The 25,511-nt window shown below is 39.1% G+C and overlaps 2 protein-coding genes across 3 annotated transcripts in view; one reads left to right on the top strand and one right to left on the bottom strand.

Moving 5' to 3' along the window:
* Nucleotides 1-1,422: 1,422 nt before the first annotated feature.
* LOC130597164 (betaine--homocysteine S-methyltransferase 1) lies at nt 1,423-17,248 on the bottom strand. Of its 2 annotated transcripts, XM_057405452.1 has the most exons (9): nt 17,142-17,226; nt 16,619-16,701; nt 13,431-13,563; nt 9,847-9,965; nt 8,036-8,227; nt 7,300-7,447; nt 6,213-6,395; nt 2,412-2,640; nt 1,423-1,905 (listed from the first exon to the last, which is right to left on the bottom strand). In XM_057405452.1, the coding sequence occupies exons 2-9, from the start codon at nt 16,619-16,621 to the stop codon at nt 1,731-1,733; spliced, it is 1,182 nt and encodes a 393-aa protein (XP_057261435.1). In that variant the 5' UTR covers nt 16,622-16,701; nt 17,142-17,226; the 3' UTR covers nt 1,423-1,730. The 2 variants fall into 2 exon arrangements, with proteins under 2 accessions (XP_057261435.1, XP_057261434.1); XM_057405451.1 differs by lacking the exon at nt 16,619-16,701 and having other exon boundaries at nt 17,142-17,248.
* A 200-nt stretch (nt 17,249-17,448) lies between these two features.
* Nucleotides 17,449-25,511, top strand: part of DMGDH (dimethylglycine dehydrogenase) — a 43,084-nt gene continuing 35,021 nt past the window's right edge. The window contains exons 1-2 of the mRNA XM_057405450.1: nt 17,449-17,684; nt 19,787-19,952. Coding sequence (XP_057261433.1) covers nt 17,563-17,684; nt 19,787-19,952 — 288 coding nt within the window. The 5' untranslated portion in view covers nt 17,449-17,562. The remainder of the gene's footprint in view (nt 17,685-19,786; nt 19,953-25,511) is intronic.

Below are 25,511 nucleotides of genomic sequence, written 5' to 3'. Positions count from 1 at the left end.
TCCTTTTGAATGGCTTCAAATAGCCTCTTAAATATTTCTTTTTGTTAGTGTCTATTAAAATTCATCCTTTTTAAACTGTCTATCTAAAAATAAATGCTTAAAATCATGTTTGATCACCTTAAATACCATTGACAACAACCAGTGTTGTCTTCTGAACTCAAGCACTCTGGTACAATTTCTGCATGTTTGGGTAGTTTCAAAAAGATCACTCTAGCTGCTTGTATAGAGTATGATGGTCGAGCTGCATCCTTTGCCACAGAAGTCCCTAAACTGGTAATGGTTGTTCAAAACACTTCTTTATCAATTGTAGCTTGTATTTTAAGACACTTTATCATGCGTATGTCTTTAACATTGCATGCATTTTGGTGATGATTAAAGATCTGGCGTTTTTGTTATGCAGATTTTGCATTACCCTACTTTCTGCAGGGGAAATATCCAGAAGGCTTTAGGAAGGAAATGACTTCAATGTAGTGCATATATACTTACATTTATGCTTTCCAAATCTACTTTTTAAACTATCTGCTGTCTTGATTTGTCTACTTTTGGCTCTCAGGCAAAACTTCCAGCTCGCAACTATTTCAATCTGTTATAAGCTTGGGGAAGGCAGATGGCTTTTTTCTAGAATCTGTCTCCCAGTAACAGTCTGAAAAGGATACCTGAAATTTCCCATTTAAATGTTACATTTTTAAATACTGCAGAATATCAACATGGATAGTAATAATGAAATAAGCTAATACATAAAATATAGTCCAACAAAAGCTAGGTTTGAGAATAATATTTTCATAAAGGTAGTAGCTTTAATGTAGAATAGTTGGGAATGATATTTTAGAGAGAATTCTAAGTTGTATGATATTTCACAAAAATAAGCTATGGAGATTTGGCCTTCATAGTTTCCAGGTGTAGTGATATTCTTCCTAAGAAAACCCTTCTCAACAAGTGCAGTGTACAAGTGTACAAATGTCCACAGGTATTCTTAATTTGTGTGAATTGATCCATTTTATATCTTCTTAGAGCTAAGATTCTAGAGTCAATAAGTCAGCTTTAAAAAAATAAATCATGAAACATTCTCTTATTAACAGGAGTTATATTGTAAGAAACTCCATTTTAAGTGACACTTTGAGATAAATTAGTGTTTCCAATTAAATATCCAGAAATCAACTGGATCAATTTGAAAATCAGTTGTTTGCTAAAGGTATGTTATTCCATTTGAGCTCTTGTGATTTAAGGTATGAAGATAATACAATACTCTTCCATCATATTAACTTTATTTAATTTCAGAATAATTTTTTAAGCCTTTTAGTCTCCAGATAAGTAAATCTAAGTAACTCAAGAAAGAAAAATGACAGGTGAATGACTTTTTTTCTTAAAAGTTCTCTGAACCTTTCACCTCCATATAAGAAACTCCTGCAAGATCTTATTATATTTTTATTCCAAGGTAAGATGTCTTTTCCATTTTACTTTTATTCTTTTGAAATCAAGAAAGCAACTGCAGATAACTGTGTGTCTGTCAGCTTGTGTGTCCCTGAAGTAGTCCTCAACAAACCTTGAGGTCTCAGGAAGCTCCTACATAACCCTAAACTGAACACAGACTCAGGAGTGGAAGTCCATTGACAGCTGTATTTATAGAAGGCTTTTTCTCTTTTCACAGGTGGGTTAAGCCAATTATTACTTTTCACATATTTCTGTGTCTACCCAATTAATGGCACCTAACTAACAGAGAATGCAGTGGATTAGAACTTCTGTTTCTGGAAGAGCTCCTTCAGCTGTTGTTCACTTGTTGCTTCTTTCTGTTGCATTAGCTCCCTGGATCCTTTGGTCACTCCCCAGCCGTCTGGCTTTGACATTGAAGGACAATATGGTCTGCCTGAAGCAGGCTTCAGATTCTCCCAGTATTCTTTTCTTGCCCTAAAGAAAGAAAAAGGAAAATCAGGGTGGTTTTCTTTCCAGCACCTTACAATAGTAAAGGAAATATGTCTTAAATGACCATTGCAGAGGGTCATCTAACTTGCACAGACTGACATGTTTCTCTATTTAGATAAGGAAGTATGAATGAAAACATGCAATGAAATGCTACGTACTTAAAAAGCATCTTTTCATGAAAGAAAGATTGTAAGAAACTCACCATTAAGATCTGTTTTACGGTTTTCAATCTTAAATGTCATTAATTACTTCCACATTAATTCAGATCAGATCTTCAGTTTAAAGACAGATGAGAATTTCTGCACCTCTCTAACTGCCCCTTCACCCCTTTCCCTCATCCCCAGTCAGATTTAATTCTTCAAAATTGTTAACACATTGAATTTTTATAGTAATATTTAGACTACAAATCAGTTAAGCCAGTCTGCTGCATGGACCCATACAAGCTTTTGCGAGGAGTATGTTGGTGTGCTCTCCAGGTCAGACATACATACCTTGCTCTGACCCAGGGTTTGGTATGCATGCTCAGGCTATTGCCCCAGCTACCATGTTTCTCAGAAGCTTCTGGAAAAAATCCTCTTTCAGGAGCCAGCTCCTCAGCTATTGCTCGGATGTGATATGGCTCAAATCCACAGCAACCTCCAATATAACGAATTCCTAAATCATAGGCCTTTCTTGCATAATTTTGAACATCCCATCTGCTTACAATTCTTGGCTCCAAAGCTGCAAAGACATTCATATCGTAAGTTTCCACCATGTTCCATTTCAGCACAATTTTTCATAAGAAGTCATGTTGTTGGAAGACTTGCACATTGTTTGCAAAACTGGTTGTAGATGTAGATATACACATTTGAACTGTGTGAGCTAGAATTAATGATGCAAACTTTCAGAAGTCTAGCTTTCAGATTCTGCTGTGCTCTGCTGGGCTATGCTTGTAAGCTTTTTTCACCTTGCAAAACAGCACCTACTATCTTCTGATACTAAGAAACCCAGGCTGTAATTCATATACTTGCCTTTGTGCCAGAGTTCTTAGCTGGAGCATTGGAGTACTTTCGAAGTTACATCCACGTTTCCAAAGAGTTCCTAATAAATGATCAATATCTAGGAAATATGATTGCAGTACTCTAATCTGTGAAAGCAGAAGGTATCAGCCTACCTGCAACAGCAATAAGCCTGCTTGTTATTCCTCAGGAATATTTAATAGACTTTTTTCCATGATCAGCTAGTAGCAGCCAGTTGTTTCACTGACAGCTGGGATTTGTAGCTATTTCGTAGTCCATCCTTTGCTTAGTTATAATTCCAGCTGTAAGCAGATTGCTGCCTAAAACCAGTTTTTTCCTTGTGGAAAGTTCTGTGTGTAGATAAGTGAGGATATGACCTTTATTTTGAACCCTTCTCCCTGTTGCAGGTTGTGGTAAGCAGAGGGATTTGATAACAGAGCTGAGAGGACTTGTGGAAAGAAAGGAAGAAAAAATGAAAAGAACAAGTTAAAACATACATCAAAGGGAAGAGGCACAAGCAGGGCAGAACTGGAAAGAAAGAAAAAAAAACTTTAAGGACTAGAAATACAGGAGTAAAGGAATGAAAATTCTCCCACTTCTTTATGCACATCTGCAGATGATGAACCAGCATGGTTATCAGGCAAGTGCATCATGATGTCTGTGCACTGAGCCCTCCGCTGGGCAAAGGAGCTGTGGCGAGGTAGCAAGGCTCCAGCAGCACAGCAGAAAGGTAGGATTCTTCTCCCTATGTCCTTTCCCAAAAATGCTTAACATGCAAGAAGGTGATAAAAAGCAAGTATACTCTAAGTCAAATAGGTAGTTAAGAAACAGGTTCAGAAAATAAAAAGCAGAAGAAAATAATGAAATGTTCTTAAGCATAAAGTTATTGGTCTCAGAGGGAATGACAGGACAAAAGAAAAGTAGATTATGTAATATCAGAAGGAAAAACAGATGAAAGCTGTATAATAAGTAAGCTTGTGTACAGTCCTGTAGACATGAGAAAAAGCATCAGAAGCACAATTCATCATTTCATTGTCTCTCATATATCATTAAAAAGGTAATGCAAAATTGATACAAAATGATCAACAGTAAGGAGGCAACATCTTGCACTCAATTTATAAGACAGACAACTTGGTTATAGGCAATTAAACTTCATGGGAACAGTACACACTTCTTCATCACACACCCGGACACAGTCCATAGAACCTGAAGAAATCAGGTCCTGAGGGAGCTGGCGGAAGAAGCGGCTAAGCCACTATCTATTGTATTTGTAAAGTCGTAGCAGTCTGGTGAGGTTCCCAGTGCCTGGAAAAGGGGAAACAGTGCAGCCATTTTTAAAAAGGGAAACAAGGAACTGGGGAACTATTAGGCAAGTTGAGATGATCTTTAAGGTCTCTTTCAACCCAAACCATTCTATGATTATATGAATCAGTCCTTGTGCTTCAAGAGCGTAAGGACAGCAGCAAGCTAATCTCTCTGAAGAAACAGGGACAGACCCCGCCATGAGAACTGGCCACATAGGTGGTTGAGAGATTTTGACTGAAAACAAGCAGTGTTTTATGAAAAGAAGCTGCCATATAGATTACACTTTGTGGGATTTTCCCCTTCCCAAAATTGACTAACATTCTATTTTCCATGCCTGTTAATGCATTTCTTCGCTTTATTCAGAATTAAACATCTATAGCTTAACAGTTCATGGTAATATTTATAGTAAAGAGAGATTGAAATTTACATAATTTTTTTTTTGCTGAGAACCTTGTAACATGCTCCGAGGTTTAGCCCCTCTATATATTTACTCTTAAAATACTTGAGTATGCTTTGAATGTCTGGGACTTTTCTTTCTAAAACACTGTCCTTGCTTAACTGGTAGCCTCTCAGTAACACAGAAGGGAAAACACAGAACACGGGAAAAAGTTCTACAGATAATTAAATACTGCTGGCTTCTAGATGCTGGAGTTTGCCAATACAGCATAACCAACGCTTCCTTAAAGACAGATCTTGTTGGCCTATACGGAGGTTATGTATACGTAAAATATCTAAAAACCTATTTGTGCACGTTGCCTTCCACAAAACCCAGACTTAACTGGGTCAGTTTAATAATGATTTACCAAACTGAAAGTCTGGCATCAAGTGATCAGTTACTCCTTCTGGGTATGGAAAGCATTCACACACAGCCTTCTCCAACTGACTCATGCAGTTTCTAAAAGCTGAAATCTCATACAGATTGCTTATAAAATAGAATCTAAGAACCATAACAACACAAAGAGTGAATGCTTCAATTCACTTGATTACTTACTGCATCTGTTCTATACTTGTTTTGCTTGCAATCAGGAGTTACATGAAGGAATGACTAGGATAAATGAGCTCCTAACACTTTCAAACATCCCAGAATATTTTCAGAACTCAGACATGTTATTATCATTTAATGAATGCCTCAAGCTCTTGCTTCTTTCCTTCACTTTGTAAAGAGAGAATTAAAAAAAAAAACCTTCCTGAAAATCACCTTATTTTTTCTTTTTGCTACAAATTCAAATTTCAAATGTTTCAATGCCTTATTTTGTAGTCTGATCTTGAAAAGAAGTGGGTATCATAACTGAAAATTCAAGCATTTTTTTAATCAATTTTGAAATGTTTAGGCTGATTTTGTCCTCTCATGTCAAAGAGATGTGATGTTCTACCTCACAGGGGGAAATAACCCTAAATACACAAGCTTTATATACACATAAAGCATCTGAATCTTTCAGTCTTTGTACAGTTATTCCTGAGCATACATGTGTTGAATCCATCTCCAAACTGCTAACCCATTTGTTAGCAACATCAAAGAATATATTCCCTTTTCTGGTTTCTATTCATTTCACTTACATTAGACAGTTACACTTGCATGACTGAACCATTACAAATGCAATAATCATGCACCTATATCCAGTTCTACATATGCATTGTACATTAAATCCCTACACAGGTAAACATTATAGGGCTGGTGGGATAGATGTCACAACCCAAACACTGGAGTTTTCTTAGTGTATTTGCGCTTGTTCATTTCTTTGGACTGTTCCTAGCTTTCCTCAACATAATTCAATAGCACAAAGAAGAGCGGCATTTTCTAATGGAGTTTAGGGTGTAGAAAATGCCAGACAGGATAATTTGGACTCATCTTATTGTATAGAAGGACACCCTGCAGTTTCAGCAGTACTAAAAGCTGGTGGGGAGGGAGCAGGGGGAGAGAGCAGGCACAGACAATTAAAACAAACAAATTAAAGCAGACAAACAAAACAAAAGATACCCTTGTCTTACCAAAGGGAAATTCTGGAAGATCAATAAAACCCTGCTTTCCACAATCAGGTGTATGGAAAGCAAGTGGTTGGGACATCAGGTGGGCTTTCAGTTTAGCTGCCTGCAGGCCCTCTTTCATCAGTTTTACGGTTTCCAGGGAAGTATCTGGATCAAAATGGCAGTTGACTCCAACAATAGAAGCACCTAGGAGAGGAAAATAGCTTCAAGTCACATTTCCCCAGGAAGTGGGAGGTGGAGGTTCGTAGCCACAGCACTCCAGAAGCAGAGCACTCCATCTTTACAGCAGCATTACACCAACATACACCAGCGTTATGAAAACAAGGCAGTTGGGCTAGAGCAAGCCTCAACTCTCCTGGGGTTGATTGTTCCATTTACATCTCAGTTGCACTTCTCTTTACCTTCCTGATGATGATGAAACATATTTCCCACCCTCATTACTTTTCTTATCAGTGGAGACTGGTTATGTACAGACACATATGCAAATAGCTAGCAGGTTCCTAACACAGGTTTTGCCTTTGGATTTCAGTTCTAACTCCAAAGGGAAAGAATAGTTCAGAATAGACATAATAACCCCTGCACCATCATTCATCATGCCCTTGATAGATTTCTTCTGCCCTTCCCCTTGTTCTGCAGAAAATACAGCCTTTGATGGGCAAAAAGGTAAAATTTTTTCATCCTCTTATTCTTTCATCATGGGTTTGAACTGTGCTCCATGCATTTCTAGAAACATGAGTAGAGAATCAAAGGTGGCTTTGGATTCTGCTTATGTTTCCATAACTTGCATTTGGCTTTGTAACCAGATTTGAGTAGGTGAAGGATTTTGCTCTATTCAGTATCACCAGGCAACGGCTGTTGGTTCAAGTACCAGCCTGGTTAACAGGGATTTCACAGCTGCATTCTCATTTGTTTCTTATTTTTTTACAAGTCTCCTATAGTAAAGTACACATAAAGACTTTCCTACATGTTCCAAACTTCATTAGATATAATTGGGAAGCTACCTGAGATACACATACATTTATTTATCTCAATACTTAAGGACTTTACTTTGTTCCATACTTTTAAAGGGCATCTTGAAACAAGTTCTTACCAGCCTTTACCAGTTGGACAGCGCATTGTCCAGGTGGCATTCCATGCATGTCTCCTTCTGGACCAATGCACATTGTAGCTGCAACTGGCTTTCCAGATTCTTTTAGAACTTCAACTGCCCAGACAGCCTCTTCAACATGTTCAAAATACTGAAAGAAATCAAAAGTAGACTACTCCTGTTTCTACTACTACTGCTTCTGAGATGAAGCATAAATACATTAATCCAGACCCCGAATTCACAAGAATACAACCTGATTCTTTCCTGAATTCAACTGAATTCACTAACTACAGTTGAAAAAGGATTTTAAAGTCAGTAAGTAAAACTAAATAAAAAATAGTTATACTCTTGTTTCCTGGTTATACTCTTGTTAACCTCCCATACAGGAGGTTAATCAGGTATTAATCCCCCAAGAACTCTTTTCATACAGAAAAGTTGCCTTAGGTTGGTTACAGTATAGGAGGAAATAGGAACTAGTCAAGATCACATTAATCTATCCTATTCATACCAGTACAGAATTTGATTTGACTGAGGTAGAAATTCAGGTCTGAGGGTTCCTATTCTAGGATGCTTGCAGATGCTATTGTGCATTTAGAAAAATACCTAATGCTATTGGAATAAAAGCATAACATAAGATTTTAAAGGAGGAAGCAATAAATAATTGTAATCCTAAAGCAGACTAGACATATTGTAGTAACACTGTGACTATTGAAGGCATGTACTTTTTTTACAGATTTACCTCTGCAATTAGGAAGTCCACGTTCTTCTTCATAAAGATATCTAGTTGCTTTCGAAAGACTGCTTTAACCTCTGCTTTATCCTTGCAGTTTAAGTATGATGGTGTTTGACTGACTCCTCCAGCCACTAAAGCATCACCTTCATTAGCCACTTCTCTTGCAATGTCACAAGCAGCTTCATTAACTTTCTGGCACTGTATGAATATAGATTATATCAGTTTTACCTCGTCAGAGATATCTGTGTAACTTCGGAGCACAGAAAATACAAAAAGAGTCAAAATCCATAATGATTTCTTCATATTCTTCTATAATTTAAATGGATTCTTAATGACATTGATCAGAAAGATCAGCATCTTTCAAAAAAAACAAACAGCAAACACTAGGAAACAAATATTTTGCGACTTGTAGATCATCATATTATCAAATACTACAAAAACATATTACCCTTAATGCATCTTCTATGAATAGTCTATAAAAAGCAAATATTTAGTGTGAAGTGGAATTTTCTTTGCCTCTTATCAGTTAGTTACACTTAAGTGTATGATTTTATTCTGACACTTTATGGGTGGAAAACAATGCGTAGTAATTTCAATTGATTTGTCTTTTTTTATAATGTATTTAGTATTTTGAGAATTTACAAAATTTAAGAGATTGCTGACAGACTGTCTTCCATTTTCATTTGTGCTCACGTACACATTTGAGAACCCTGGGAGATGGATTCATAAGCTAGTTAAAGCCTTGAGGAACCTGCTTCTAGAACTAGCAGTTAATCAATCTTTAAAGCTTTGCTGCAATGCATTCCCTGTATCAGGTGCTTTCACAGCCCTTACAATTTTGCATGGCAGCAAGAGTTGCAGCATGGCTTGTTTCAGAGGCACTGTGTTTCTAGTTTCTAGGACAACCATTCAGATATTTCGATGTATCTATTGAATGTGAAGGTGCAGCATTTCAAATACATTTGGTCATAAGACATTTTGGTCTGACCTCTTAATTAAGCCTCAAGTGTTTCCCTCTTGTCCAGATTATTTAGATTTCTGGCTTGGGATATCTTCAAAGATATTCTGTCTTCCCTGATCCCTGGAGAATCTCCTCTGTTTTGCAAAAGTTGAAATAGACAATAGGACCAAAGGGGGAAGGATCAGAGAACATACTCAATGGCAAGTTTTCTAGTCTCAAAGGAACTATCTAGAAATGCTTGTGCCAGAAGTCCCAGAGGAGCTGGGGCCTTCATGTATTGAACACACCCAACATCATACAACTCCTTTGTGTAGGTGGTAAGAAAACACAAGCATGGTACTTGTGTTGCTGTAACAGATTACCCTTACATGTAAGAAGGGGGATACTGACCACTGTGTATACCTTGGATTTTTAAGTTGTTACTTTACTGAAGATGGGGTTCTAAAAAAATATTCCATTCTCATTAGCCACTCATTGTCAAGGATTCTTCAGCATTTTAAAGTTGGTTTTTGTTTCTCTGGATGTTAAAGCATTTGTTTCTTTCACTGTGCTCTCTGTGCATTTAATCCTCCCTATACAATTCGCATAAAAACTCCAGCAAACTAATCTCCTCAGATGGAAAAAATACGGTGTCGACATCTTCTTTCCTCTCTTCATCCTTGCCCTTTTCTTTCTTTTTTTTCCCTTTTTTTTTCTTTGTCTTTCTTGCTATGCCACACTCTGAAATTTCATCAGCTAATACTTTGGTCTTCAAAACTGTTATGACAAACAGTCATACACTTGATAATGTCTCTGCTAAGCCTTTTGAAATTAATCTATTTATTTCGTACCTCCATCAAAACAGAGTTTTACTCACACTTATTTTCTCAGCTACATAATTGCCCCTGTTCTCTAGTTTGTCCTCACTGGCATAAAAGGTGAATGTCTGTAGAACACTGGATCCAGCTCTGAGGAATTCACGGTGAAGCTGACGAACTGCAAAGAATTAAGAGACAAAGAAGAGATGTTTGCTACAGTTATTACTGTTGCTATCCCAAAATTAAATGTTTATTGAAGTAATGTTACTGTGAAGAAGTGTTTACTAGAAGAGCCATCATGAGATAGTAGAAGCAGTACTCCAGTCTGTGTAAAATTTCTTTCTTCTCCCTTTCAGAAGATTAGGTAGAAAACTTTCCTCATAGTTTTTCTCCAGTAAGAATGACTGAAGATTTCTATTTAGTTTATCAGTAGATTCAGTTTTGCATGACACCTTGCCTGTCTTTTACTTTCTGCAGTCCTTCAGCTCTCCCAACTTCATTTGAAAGAACTGCATACTGATGTAGGAAGGGAAAGCAGACATCTGACAAAAGAACATGTAAGCATAACAAGGAATAGAAGACAAAAAGATCATAAAATGAAAAAGCCTTATTTTCTTAGCCTCTAGACTATGAAGAAGAAAACAGAAAAAAGTATTGTGGCAACAAATACAGGGGAAGATGGTATTTATATAAAAGAATACAGTGTTCCATTACCTTCTCCATTTTGTGTTTTCTGTTTTTGTCCCTCTACAAAACTCTAGCTGAGTCTAGTCAGGCAAAACCAAAGCTGTTTTGCTAAATAAACCCTTAATTAAAAGCTGATTTCTTGGTCCAGAAAAGTGAATCGCAACAGAAACTTAATTCTTCTCATAAGTCTGAACATGATGATTTTACTACAGAGCCAATGCTTCTTTTAAAAGATAGGTTGGCATTACTTTTAATGGACAGATTTCCTACATTTGGCCTTTGGGAGCAGGCTTTGTAATGGTAGTTGTGCCTTCATCACTGTAAACAGTACATTGGAATTGCCACAGCAGGAATGGAACAGGAAATGTCAATTGATTTTATATATATACACCTGAAGAACAATAATTATAATGATTTCTAACACACTAATGGTCATGTAGAGCAGATTTAAAATAGCAAGAACAGGAAAAAATTATTCCCTAGATACCATACACAGACATGAGAACATTGCAGTTTCTGTGGCAAATGTTTAGGAAAGCTTTCCTGAAGTCCTGGGTTATTATATCTCATTGTCTACAATGAGACAATCTGAGTCATTAGGGAAATGTGTGAATGTGTCATAAGAATAAAATTACTCCCCTCAGCTGAAACAAATACAGCCTTCTATGCCAGAGAAGCTCGAACAGCAGTTTTTGTTGCTACAGTCAATCTGCATACATGCAAGCAAGTGTGCTTTCATTGAAAGAACAGTGTAGTGTCCCTTGCTTTTCTCTACTGGTACAGTACCTCATTTCTAATTTCAGTCTTGTTAAATCACAACACTGTGGTTTAACGCAATGCTGCTTTTCCCAGCAGTCACAAAGACCTACCCAGGAACATTGGTTATTGCTTAGCTACAGTTCAAAAAGTCCCTGGAATCAGCCTGAACTACCAGGGTTTAATTTCATATGTGCCTATGCATATTGGTCACTACAAAGCAACATCTGATCAGGCTCAGAAGAAATATTTAGATCTCATTTCTAAACTTGTCAGTCTTGAAAATTTCTCTCTTGTAATACATGCAATGGCCTTGAACTCACTCCCTCTACTCTTCATTCTTTGCTGCATTCTCAGAACCTCCCTTCTTCTCCTTCCTTTCTTCCTTACAAAGGACAAAAGACTGGTTGTGGTATGGATTTTACACCCACTGACCTACCCAGTTGCTCCTTCTGTTCTTTACACCTGTTTTCAAAGTAACATGACTCTTTAGCACACAGGAGCAAAACGCAGGAGGCTGCACACTTCATGAATAGAAATGAACACATTTCCAGTGAAGGGTGTATTTATAAATAGTCTGAGGGGCTTATAAAAAATAAGTAACTATCTTACAAACATGAGCAATTATGTTCTAGGAAATCAGTAGCAATTCTTAGAAGGTTGGATTCTAACCTATGACTACTAATCAGTCATTCAAAGCAAATCTGTGTGCCAATTTAGCCAATTCAAACCATCTGCAACTGTCTCTATGTAAGGCCATGTCTTGCATTCCCCGTAAACTGAAATCTGTGCTTCCCAAAAAGACATGTGGAAAGCATCAAGGGCTCTTGATGTGCAAAATAAGTAAGTAAAGAGAAATAAAAAGCATGGAATAAGTGCTGTGATTTGTAAAATGGAATTTGTAGGGGCAAACAAAGGTAGAGTTGGTGAAAAACAAGAGAGGTGATGTGGTATTTCAGGGGGAGATGAGAGTCAGCAAATTAGGTCACTCTGTAAACCTGTGCTGGAGGTCTGCATTATCTAAGGCTGTCCATGATCCTAAGTTAGGCATGCTACACAAAGTGACACATGAAGGCCGAGAAGGATTATGGTGAATAAATAGTTAAGGTGTAAAAAGCAGTGTAATAGTGAGGGCTAAAAATCACTCCCCTCCTTTTCCTCCTCTTCCTTCTCCCCCTGAATAGAGAAGCCACTGATCTGAAGGGGCAAACACTTAGAACAAAGAATTTTTTTGTTCTCCAGGGTATTCTGAATTTGCTTGTGGAATTAACTGCACATCATACTACTAGGGCAAATGCTTTCTTCTAATGAAGCCTGCATAAATAGATAGTAGCATCTCCTTTTGCATTACTTATGCTAAACACTGTAATCTTTATGCTGGAAGGCATGGAATGATTTCTCCTTTTGATTCTGACCACTTTAAGAGAGTTACTCCATTAAATTCTTATTGCAATTCTTAGGTTATTCTGAAGTTTATCATTCCCCGTTTCACAATGGAGCCAGATACATTAAATACTCCCATTCCATTGTTTATTAAAAACTGCTATTTTCCTGAAAGCATTAATAAACTATATTAATTTGTAACAACATAGAAGTCCTAGAATGACTAGAACACAACAAAGCAGTTAACAGGAGAATTCTTTTTCACAAGATACTTTAAATGATAAGCTGTATATCAGCTGAAGGACAGACTAGACAAATTCAAGAGACAGAAATCATTGAATGGTGTTAAATACAAAGATACAGTATCTAGGTCAAAAAGTCACTGCATTGCAAATTATTGAAGACTGGGAGAGCATTCTGGAGAGGTACCACTACATGTTTGCACTTCTTGTACTCTTTCTTATCCAACCAAGTGCTTTGGGCCAGCATTTGAGCAAGAAAAAGGGGTAAGATCCTTGGAAGTGTTTAAGGCCAGGTTGGATGGGGCTTTGATCAACCTGGTGTAGTAGAAGGTGCCCTTGTCCATGGCAGTAGGGGTAGAACTAGATGATCTTCAGTGTCTCTTCGAACCAAGCCTTTCTATGACTCCAAGATGAACATTTGGTCTACATAGTCTTAGGCTGTTCTTAACAGTGCAATTCTAACAGTGTCAAGTAACACTTCTATTTAAAAACCTACTATATCTTCCTATATATTTATTATTTAGTCAACCATATTTACATTCACTACAGGATTACCATTTCCAAGTAAAACTGACCTGCTTCTGGGTGCTCTACAGTTGCTTCAGGAGTCCAAGGCCCAGCTTTTACGTATCCCCTCTTTTCAAGAGCAAAGACAAATCCTCCATCTCCAATCACAATTTCTCCAGCATCTAAGCGCTCTAGAATACCCTAAAGAAAGCAGGATGGCAGGTTAACAATTACAGTTCTTCAATTCTATGGGCTTCATTTGTCTTTTTTGCCATTTCCTGCATTTGCAAAGCGGACAAGTATTTGTGGGATACCAAAACCATCTTAGCCATAATAATAAAAGCAATAAATTTCCATCTTGAAATTCTCTTTAAAGAGTGATAGATGGTCTGTTTTAATATGTTCATATATATTATGTATGATTTTTTATTAGTCAGTTTTATCCTATTCCAGAGATACAGTCCCCAGAATTAAAGCAAATTGTCTAATTCCATGCCTGTGAAAGTAAAATACCATCTCAGATTCCCCTGTAAACTACATGAAATAAACTACTACTTAAAATGAAACTCTAGTATCACTGACCTTTTCATCAGCTAATTTGCTCCTTAGCAAATTTGCTCCTTAGCAAATTAGCTCCTTAGCAAATTAGCTCCTTAGCCTCAGCACAAGTAGGTTGTGACACAAAATGGCACAACAGGTATCATAGAAAAGTTAAGCATGTCACATTTGCTTACCAAATAAAACATCTCAAAATGCTGGCCTCCATTGTCTGACAGACTTTTTACTGGCCTGGGTTTGCTTACCTAGACTTAAGAAATGAAAGAAAATCCTGCTTATTTTGCACAGGCCTGAAATGTTCTAAGATGCCAAATTACAGACCTTACAGCCCCTGTGATTAACCTTGCTTCTGCCTTGAATTTGCTAATGCAAGGGAGTATGAGGCTTTTTTTGTAAAATTAAAAAAAAATGAGAACAACATATAGTGGTTGCACCTAATACATACTATTTTTTATACTGTTTCCATTGCTTCATTGGCTTGTACAAATCTTCTGAAAAGTACCTTACTATTACACTAAATAGAATTATGGTTGTAATACAATTGGAGAAATTAGTCCTATTTACTTTAAAAAGTGGATGAATTCAGACCTATTACATCAACAAAGGTAGTGGGTACAGGAAAGGGATTAATTAAAGGCAAGACTGAAATTTTCCTCCATAGTTATCTTTTCTTGGTGGCACAGTAGCATTTCAGTCAATGATACTTGAAAGAGTAGGAAAATAGAAGCTTTGTGGACGTAGAGTTGAGTGTGGTTTTAGTACTGAGAGGAAGGGGATTTTAATAATCAGCCTCCAACCTTTAGTAGATTATCTTTCTTGATAATTTCTCCTGCAGTAATTCAGTTACCTTACATCTAGGAAAAACAAACACTGACAGCATCTCATGCCTTTAGGTGGCATGAGTATGCTTTTCCAGAAGTGGAAGAGCTGTATCAACTCTGCCAGTTCCAGTACCAAACAGAGCGGTGTTAAGGCTACTTGGAGGCTACATAGCCTGGCTGAGAGGGTTGGCATTTTTGGCTCAGGCACTGAAATGGCAGCAAGGTGGCAGGACTTCTATACACAGTGCTGCTGTGCAGATGAGCTTGGACAAGTGCCAGCTTGCAAATCTCTGCAGCACATTCCATTGCACATTGTGGACATGATAAAATACTGACCTGATTAACTTTATAACTTCAATAAAGTGTGAAAGCTTTTACCTTTCTTTTATCTTTTCTTTTACCTTAAGACCTTTGAAGGCCCCTTCCAACCCAAACTATTCTATGATTCTGTATGCCCTGCAGGAGCAAGGCAAAACTCAACTGGCAATACTCAATCTCCAAAACTCAGCAATTCTCAATATGTTTACCAGTCATGCCTGTATGTTAGGGAATTCTGATCTAAATGTAGATGTCAGAGGCTTTGTAAAGATTGTGTTTTCAATTAACTAATCTGCAGTTGTAACAATGCCTCAAATTGTGCCAGAGAAGGGCACTCAAGGGATCACTGGTTGAGTCCCTGCTCCCTCTGCCTGCCAAGGAATCTTTTATAGACAGAGCCTGCTTCAGAATAATATACAGATGAGTGCAGAAGAAATAAAACCAAACCTTTAGCGTATAAGCAGCCTCAAGTCATTGCTTGTTAACTGAACAATGAGTAATAGATACATGTTGACATCATATACAGGTATATATTCACATACACTACAACCAACAGATTTTTTCTTTTAACAAGTCACTTCCAGGATTTAACATAAGTTTTCCTTCACAGTTCTAGCTTTTTTAAACAAAATAATCTTCACTTTTGACACACAGAAGCAACATAAGCCATGATCAAATACACCATAGCATCTTAATATGTAATATACTGTGATATATTAAACCTGGTGTTGGGGCATCTAAGAGCAGGTGACAACTACAAAGCACAACGTACTTAACAGAATCTTACTTTGTTGTTTCAGATTGGCTTAAAATAGAAATAACTCTTTTGCAAACTTTATTACAGGTCTGATATCATCTCTTCACACCTTTTTTACTTTATCTATACTAGGTAAAATACCACTGGCTCAACCAGCATATAGCTAGTGTAAATTTAGCATCAGGATTGTTTTGTTCTGCCCCAAAGACCTAGAGCTGTGAGCTCATGTGTAATGCAGATCCAAATTTTAATAACAGGTGATCTGGTAGTACACAGACCTGGTATTAAATAGCAAGAATTAGTACCCCTGAAAAGCTAACCAAGACTTTTTTGAGTCATCCTTTCACTGCTTTACTTTTGCTGCCATACACTTCTTCCCATATCCTTGTGTTCTCTTACTCTAGACTTACATGCTACACATAAAAACGAGTAAAACCAGTTCTGTGTAAGAAGTATGCTATTAATGTTACGAGTGTCCTTCTGAATGGAAGACAGAATACGTGATTCCACTGACTTTCCCAAGCAGCAGTACAGAGTAGCAGTACTGGAATACATCAGAGGGTTTGATTTAGACATTGTTCATATGTTTACCTTAATGGCCATAATGGCTGATGCCTAGATAACTTTTTATACTGGCTTATTTCTTCAACTAAACAAGGGTGCAAAAGGCATGCATATGTTGGATACTGTGCTCATACTACAACCACTGTTGGTATTCAGTTACATAAATCAAGAGAAGAGCAGAGTTGGAAGGATGCTGGAGGCAGAAATCCCATCCAGTGATGGTTAATGTTTAAAATACCATCTTAATGTGTTGCAAGCACTACTCAATTTACATATCAAACAATATTATGCAAAATAGTTTTGAACTTTGGTGACTCTAGTCTATGTGTTCAGAGAAATAAAAATTCCATGAGGTGTTACAGCATTAAATTCAACCTAATCTATCGAGCTCATAATGGGGTCCAAACATCTTTGATGGCTCCATGGTGAACAGGTGCAGTTATGGCTTTTCTTTAGGTTTTCCCAATTTGGCCTTACCTGCAGAAATACCCAGTACCCTACTGGGAGGTTAACAAGCACAGCTAGTGGCTGTGCCCGTTCGGAAGCAGCTTCTCAGGCCAGCCATCCTCCGCGCAGACCCCCGGAGAGCCTACGGGGCTGGGTTGGCGGCCTGGTGCAGTGGTGCCAGGAACAGGCCCAGAGCCTCCCACCGCGCCCAGCAGCATCGCCGGGGACACCTCTCCCGTCTCCCGCCGGTGCACCCGCGGCAGGCGGCGGAGCGGGACGGACCCACGGGGAGTAGGGAGAGGAGCGAGAATTACCCTTTTGCCCTGTTTCGTGGTCTTCCCGGTCGGCAGCATCTTCCTCGCCCAGGGACGCTGGCTGCCCGAGTCTGCTCGACCGGCTCGTCACTAAGCTCAGAATACCCCGAACTCTCCGGCCATGCTTTTATAGCCCGGGAGGAGGCGGGCCGCGGTGGGCAGCGCTGCGGGCAACACCCCGCCCGGCCCGGCCCGGCCCGGCCCCTGACCCCGAGGGGGGCCGGCACAGCCCGGGGCTGCCTCGCGCGTCCCCGTTCTGCCTGGCTTGGGGTCAGGAGGTGCCCGGTTGCTCCCGCGGCTGCCCTCAGCCAGGGGCCGGTCCGGCATCCTTCTCCGCGGGGCTGACCTCGGCGGCACGAACGGGACGGGAGGGGCGCCGAGCCAGCGCTCTTCATCCCTACTGCGGGTGGCTGTGCGCGCGATGAGCGCCGTGCTGCGGGGAGCCCTGCGGCTGCTGCGGCCCCCTCGCCGCGGCGGTTGGCCCGACCCCCTCGCCGCGGCTGCCCTGCGGCCCCTCAGCAGCGGAGCGGGCGCCCAGGGGCGGTGAGTTCAGTCCCACGGGCCGGGCCGGGCAAAGCCGAGCCGGGCTGGGCTGTACCTGGTGGGCGGGGGGGGGTTGCCGCTAGCGGCCGTGGCTCAAGGCGCGACCCCCAGGATGGCGCTGCTCGACGGGGCTGTGAGGGAAGGGCGGGGAACGGGCTCGGTGTGCCTGCCTGCGGAGCGCCGACGACTCCCGGTCGGGGGCCACCGGGCTTCTCCCCGTGGGCAGGAGGTGCAACTTCCCCTCAGACCAGACCATCCCGGGGTGAGCCAGTGGTCTGGTACAGAGACATCCCTCCTGGTGCCTTCTAAGCCATGTCGATGTGCAAAAAATCACCTGTTTTACCTGTGTGAACAGTGAAGTTCACAGGGAAGGCACCCCCCTGATTCTTCCCAGGCTCCTGGGTTTGAAAGAAAAGGTTTGAAAAGAGATGAAATTCAGGTGAGCAAATTTCAAATTCATAAAAATGCATAAAAGAAGCATGAGAAACAGTACTACACTTGACCTTGATTACCATGGCTCTCAAAATTCAGTAGTGGAGCTGGTGATAAAGTGTCTCACACCCGGCTGTTAAAGAGCTTATTGTTAACTTGCAAAAATTAATGTGTGATGTCAGAAGAGAGCATGTGTGGTTCACCAAGTTCAGAAAACTTGTGGTGTCCATTGCTCCCATGTACTTTAATTTTCATTCACTGCCACATAGTAAGCATGGTGCATGTTCCTTCTGAAATAGTATGAAATATCACATTATAAGATGTCCACTCATAATACATAAACTAATGGCTTCGATTTCTGGGTGCTGGATGGGTGGAAGACTAGTTACACATTAGAAAACCTTTTGCCAGACAAGTTGCGAAAGCAAATGTACAAGGAGGGAAGGGGCAAAACTGAGTATTGATTAACTGTCCTGAAGGGAGACATACAGTGATTTCATACCAGTCTGTACTGCTGTGATACTAAGAGATTCTACCTTGTCTCACATAAAACAAACAAACAAACAAACAAACAAACAAACAAAAACCACCAAAAAAGAAACAAACAAAAAAAAACAAAAAAAACCCCACGCAGCTCTTTTAAAATAGGATAAATTTCTGATCTGGCTTGCTTCTTGGCTTTCTGTGGATAGGGCAGTAGAGAGTAGGATGAGGTGAGATGGAGGAGGAGACGGCTGCCTATGGCAGCAGTTTTGGTTTGTGCTGGCTTGAAGTGGTTGTGAAAATGCAACCCGGTGTAATAGCTGGTGTGAGCCGTTGACGTAAACCAGTTTCTATAATGTTTAGATTTCAGCAAAGTAGAACATGTCAATATAGAACAAAAATGTAAAAATTCTTTCATTGTGAATGAACGCATACACTGATGTTGTGTGCTGACACTTGCTTTAGAAATCTAATAAGGTGCCTTACTAAGTAGACTTTTCTGAAGATTTTCTTTTTGTGTTTCATATACTACAGCACTTTTGAAAAGTCAGGTTTTTACACTGTCTTTTCAGGGGTACAGTTTCCTATTGAGAAATAGGATCTATTTATAAGGGTATTTTTGACAAATAAGGATTTTAAGTGAGTGGAAGCAAACTTGCTTTGTTTTTTGTATTACTACTGTTTATGTATCTGACCATTTAAAAACATTTACTTTAAAAGAAGATAATAGGACTTTTTACAAGGGCATGTAGTGACAAGACAAGGGGAATGATTATAAACTGAAAGAAGGTGGATTTTGATTAGACATGAGGAAGAAATTCTTCCCTGTGCAGGTGGTGAGGCACTGGCACAGATTGCCCGGGAGAAGCTGTGGCTGCCCCATCCCTGGCAGTGTTTAAGGCCAAGCTGGACAGGGATTGGAGCAACCTGGGCTAGTGGAAGGTGTCCCTTCCTGGGGCGTGGGGGGGGAGGGAGGAACTGGATGAGCCTAAACGTTCCTTCCAACCCAAACCATTCTATGATTCCATGATACTATTATAGACAGTGAACATTTTAGGTTTTAGGTCAGGTGTGTCTATACTCCCAAACAGGCACCAAGTTATATTGATCGGAGCAGTAAACAAGAAAGATGGACAAAAGTGCAGTTGTCTTCTTGTAACTGTCTGTAATTTTATTTTTTTCCCCAGGAAAGAAACCCCTTCTCCTTCCTTAGGGAAAGATAATGCAGACACAGTGATCATCGGAGGTGGTTGTGTTGGTGTGAGTCTAGCCTATCACTTGGCCAAAGCTGGCTTGAAGGATGTTGTTCTGCTAGAAAAATCTGAGCTCACTGCTGGATCTACTTGGCATGCAGTAAGAAATGTTTTGTTAATATTTCAGATTAACAGCAGTTTGTGTATCCAACCATAGTGGACGTTTCATTACCTTTATATTCTCTGGCTTTCCAGAGATTAACAATCTTGATTATTTTATAGATACAAACTTTAGCCCTAAGTTCTTTATAGATCAACTGTATGAGTTTGGAAGAGTTGGTTCAGCTACCCATAGCACACTTTTCTCATTATTAAAAATTGGACTGTATTTTCAAATTACTGGAAGGTAACTATTAGTATTATCACACATTTTTGGCAGTTAACTGGATTTAAACTTAGGCTTTTTAAAATTTAGGGTTTTGTTTCTAAGGTGATTGAATTTATACTGCAGACTTTATCACTGGAAATGGTTGCACTGCCATACATAAACCAAAAACGTGCAATTTGACATTATTGTATCTGTAATTACTATTTTTTTAATATGTAACATACTGAAAAAGAGGTGATTAAGCAGTGTTATCAGTGTCCAGTTCTCAGAGAATATCACTGTCGCAGAAACTGATTTCTCTTAGATACAAGAGCTTTCTTTCCTGTCACAGCTGGCATTACACAAAATCTTGGAGGAGCAAAGCTAACAGCTGTACACTGTGGGGTTTTCTTCAGGCTGAATGTTTGTACTGTAAGAACAAGAACTAAAAGGACATAATGACAGTGGGGACACCTCCTGTAATAGTGCTAATAACATGGACGTACTGGTGCACAACACGCATGTATGTAATTTTCTATGTCAGTGTCTGGAGTAGGTAGTGTAATGAAATGAAATAAAACTTGCCACAATAACATTTTTTTATCCATTCATTTCCAGCTGCACGTAGCTGAAACTGGGAGAATATTATCCCTGTGTGTAGCAACACAAAAGAGTAAAAACCCAACAGTTTGCTGTCTCTAGAACTACTCTGTTAATACAATGTAACTATAGTCGCTGAGTGCCTTACATGAACAAATTAAGGAGGATAATTCAAAGGGATTATATTTGATTTGTATTCTCATACTTCTCCCAGGAGAGGAAGTCTGAATTTGAAGTCCTTCATCTTAGAGCAGATGTTTTATGTGTTTGGGGCCTTATGAAAGAGCAACAGTAAAAAATGAAATTAAAAAAATCACTGTCTGAATGTATAAGTAAGTTTATACTTCATTGTACTTGCTTATTAACAAACAAAGCAAAGAAAGCACATTGTAAGGAGTTAGGGAAAACAAAATTAAGTAATTACATCTCTTTTAGACGCTCATACCACAGCTGATGGCAGTTCAGCAAACAAAGCAACACCATGCATAGTGTCAGCTAATGCATCTTCTGTATTGAATCAAAACTATGAAATGTTCAAAGAAATACTTTGACTTAAGAGTCCTCTAGAGAGGCACAGACTGATTTTATTTACCCAACGTGTATACAGAACAATATGTGTGTAAAATATAATAAAAATCCTCCTGTGGAACAAGAAACCTAAATCATGAATGAGGGTTGTTACTGTTTCCTTTGTTCTTATTGTTTTACTTGCTTGCTCTAGTTTATTACTCATAACCGTGTAAAAGAAACCTCTCCTTCAGTATTTTTTGCCCCCACTTCTTACTGAATGCACAGTGGAACACTGAATGAGGAGCTCTGTTTCAAAGATAGGGAGGGACCTGGAGCGCAGCAGAGAAAATGCCTGCACCACCACAACTGGGAAGGCTGCCTTGTGGCACCTGCTGCAGCAGAATTTGGTGTGATTAACCCAGCAAGAAACCTAGTTATGTGACAGACTAAAATGGATAATCATTAGGTAGAGTGCATGGTATTCTGTCTTTTTTTCATCTATCTCAGGGTGCTGTATCTGAAGATTAAAAAATTGATGACAGGTCTATTTCAGATGATGAGAAAGATCAAAACTGTGACTGTGAGTTCTTTGTTATACTAAGTACTGTACACTTACCAGTGTTTTCCTCACAGTGATACAGTAATAGATACAGTTGGAAATTACACATACAGTTAGCACATGAAATGCTTGTAGTATGTTGCCTGCAGCCACAAATGATGAAATTAGTTCTGTGCTGTACTATATCACATTTTCTCTATCACAGTCTGCTAAGTCCTGCTAGAGCTCAGGATCATGTTTCATGTAGATCATATTCCTGCTAGTATTGGTGCCAAAACTTTCTGCCACTTCTCTGAGGTCTGAGATAAATCTGGCTGAATTTCACACGTTATTAAAACAGCACAGAAAGTGTGTTTTAAAGCACATTTATCTATTGCCAGTAATAAGAACATATAACTGAGCAAATGCTGCTCATTTTTGTACCTGTCTGACCATATCAAAGCAGTGGTTATTCCATGTGTGTAAACAAAGCCATGTCTTGGGCTTTAAGGTCTCTCAAAGCTCCACTATTCTGCAGGTTAGATAATTTGCAATCTTAGTGAAGCCCCAGGGACCGAACAAGGCATGTAAAACTCGCTCAGCTAGCAGGCTCTTGGTGGTGTTACTTTTTTAAAAGGTGTTTTCTAGGAAAACACTTAACGCATCATTCTGTTACGTAATCCTTTTTCTTGCGACAAGCAATTGATTTTGTTGCTAACAAAATCACTGTCTTACAAAACGAGCAAAGCTTAGAGCAAACCTCCCTCAAATCCAGGGGTGGTTCACTCTGAGCTCAGGAAAATAAGCAGACACACTGGGAGGCCAGCTGGGCCAGATAGGGAGCTCGTGAATGAGTTTTGGAGCAAAAGCACAGTATAAAGAAGGTAGAAGCAGAAAAAGGCTACAAAGGCACAATTTAGAAAAATTGGCTGGGCATGAAAAGGGGATGGTGGGAAAGCCAAAGCTCAGCTACAGTTAAGACTTGTAAGGAACATTAAAGGCAACAAGAGGAGCATCTACTGCCATGTTAGTGGTAAAAGGATGAACAAGGGGAATGTGAGGGTGTTGTTGAATGGGATGGGTAATTTAGTCGCAGTGTACACTGATAAGGCTGAAGTACTCACTGTCTTCTTTGCCTGAGTTTTCACTGACAAGTTTTCTCAGGCCTGAACAGGGTTCAAAAAGAAAAGGAGCTACCAGCAGTAGTTGAGGATCAAACTGGTAATTACTGGGAGAATGTGATTCATGCAGATACATTGGACCAGATGGGCTGCATCCAATGCTGGCAGCATTGCAAGGCCACAGATTGCGACATCTCTGGAGATCGGTGGAGGTATCCAACATTTGGAGAAGGGCATATGTACGCACCTTCAAAAAAATCCACAAGCAGAGGATCTAAAGGCCAGCTAGGCACACGTTGGTTCTTCAGAAAATTACAGTGTGTCTCAGAGCTGGGCCTGTAAAGGAGAAAAAAGGTGATTTTGAACAGTCAGCATGGATTTGCCAAGTATAAGTCATGTCTGACTAAATCTGGTCACATTCTATGATAAAATGACCAGAGTTTCTAGACAACAGGAGAGCAACTGGTGTCACTTACCTGCCCTGTAACAGAATTTAAACACTGTTTCCCATAATACTCATGTATTCAGCTGAAGATGTTATGGTCCCTATGGCTGGACAAACAGATAGTCAAAAGACTGGTGGTTACGTTCAGAGGGCAGTGGTTAATGGCTCATACTCTACCCAAAGCCTGGAAATACGTGGTGTGTTGCAGGGGTCTGTCCTGGGGCCCATCTTGTTTAATATCTTTATCAATGAGCTGGAGTAGGTGACAAAATACGTGCTCATCAAGTTTGCAGTTCCCACCAAACTGGGAGGACTGACAATGCACATAAGAGCAAGGCTTCCGTGATGAAGGACCTAGAGAGTCTGTGAGGATGGAAGGACAGGAACTTCATAAAATTTGACAAGGACTGAGACAAATGCAAAACTCCACACTTGGCCAGGGAAGTAGTGCAATCTCTGTCCTTGGAGATTTTCAAGATGGGGCTGGAGAAAGTCTTGAACAACCTGGCCTGGTCTTGTAACTGACCTCCTTTCAGTATGAGGTTGGATAGAGACTTCCTGAGGTCTCATTCAAACTGTTTGGTTTATTATCATTATTTTATGATTCTATGATCTTAACTTTTATATAGTACAGTCAGGTTATAGTTGTCTCTCAAGTGCACTCCTGAAATCAGAAACATCAATTATCTGAAGCCAAAAGGCATCAAATGTGTTTCAAATTCTTTTCTTCACTTAAAAAAGATCAGAGAGAGAAGGTTTTATTTAGTTTTTGCACTTTAAAGATCTTGAATGTGTGTGGTTTTGTAGCTAACTTGCAAGTGATTTGTGGTTCATTTGATTCAAAGGACTTTACTAACGGTGACCAATAAAATGGAATTTCTCTACATCTGGACAATGTATTAGATTTTGAAAAATAACAGAAGACCAGAAAATGTTTACATGCATAAAAATAGACAGTAAAAACAATATCCTATGACAAAATTGCAGGTACAAGTAAATCAATTAGAATCATAGAATCATAGAATAGTTAGGGTTGGAAAAGACCTCAAGATCATCAAGTTCCAACACCCCTGCCATGGGCAAGGACAATGGCTCATAGATAATTATACATGGCTAAAGAAATGTAAACATTTCAATGCCTAATTTATTTCTTTATTCTGAATACAGAGAACAAAAGCCCTTAGGATTTATTTTTAAGAAATAAACAAGTTTTAATTACAAATTCTTCAGTGAAAGAGTGCTGGGTTTTAGTCAGAGATAATGAAAATAAATGTGTTCATAACAACATAAAAGTGCATTCATTTACTGAAGTATTTAGTCTCCAGTAGTGTCCAGTATAATGATGATCTGATATGATAATAAGAAAAGGACAAGTAATATTTTTCCTGACTATTAATTTAACCCAGGGACTTTCTGAATCCACATCCCTGCTTTGTACTTAATGTGGCCCTTAGTAGATTTATCTCCCTTCTACAGATATGTGTGATCACTTTTTAAAACTGGGATTGTTGTGATAATGAAAAATACCAAACGTAAGTAGGGAACTGAAGCCAAATTTAAGACTAAAATATAGGCACAACAAAAAAATATAATACTGGTAAATGACTAATTTTGAGATTTTCTTCCGTAGGTTTATTTGGTGTTGATAAAATACAAAGGAAAGTAGGAAAAACTTTTAACACTGTGGCTAGCGTAAAGACATGCAATCAGTAATGACATACAGTTATACTCTTGCTCTGAAGATCCTGAGTACCTGTCATCTCAGGCAATGAGTAAGATTCATGGTAAGCCATTTGTTTACCATGGTAAGCAAGTTTGATGGTAAGCCATTTGCTAAGAGCAGCTTCAAGTTAATTTTTTCTGAGTAAAAAGATCTAGTCTTAAATGTGAAGTCACACCAAGAAAGATGGGTCAGAAGAAGCCATAGTGGAAAAAAACGATGACGTGTGGTCTAATTCATGCAATATCTGTTGGTATTAATTATAAAGAAGTGTAACATTTAATAGGTTCTTAGCATAACTAAATTAGTTTAAAATGTCTTTAAAGACCAGTAAATCACGTTTGTTATTCATATGTGTACAGTTATTCCAATGGCTTTAAAAGTTAAAGACTTAAATGTGTAGCACAGAACAGAGTTA

Source organism: Pezoporus wallicus, unplaced genomic scaffold, assembly GCF_028554395.1.
Source record: "Pezoporus wallicus isolate ANWC-B61680 ecotype Strahan unplaced genomic scaffold, APGP_CSIRO_Pwel_v1 scaffold_2696, whole genome shotgun sequence".
Lineage (NCBI taxonomy): Eukaryota > Metazoa > Chordata > Aves > Psittaciformes > Psittacidae > Pezoporus > Pezoporus wallicus.
This window is presented reverse-complemented; position numbering and strand designations above follow the sequence as displayed.

Coding starts and splice junctions, on each gene's coding strand:
- LOC130597164 (XM_057405451.1), bottom strand. CDS start 17,180: ATGCTGCCGACCGGGAAGACCACGAAACAGGGCAAAAGG. Junction 8,228..9,846: donor ATGTAGCTGAGAAAATAAGT/GTGAGTAAAACT, acceptor ATATTCATACAG/TGCCAGAAAGTTAATGAAGC. Junction 7,448..8,035: donor TGGACTTCCTAATTGCAGAG/GTAAATCTGTAA, acceptor GATTTCTTTCAG/TATTTTGAACATGTTGAAGA.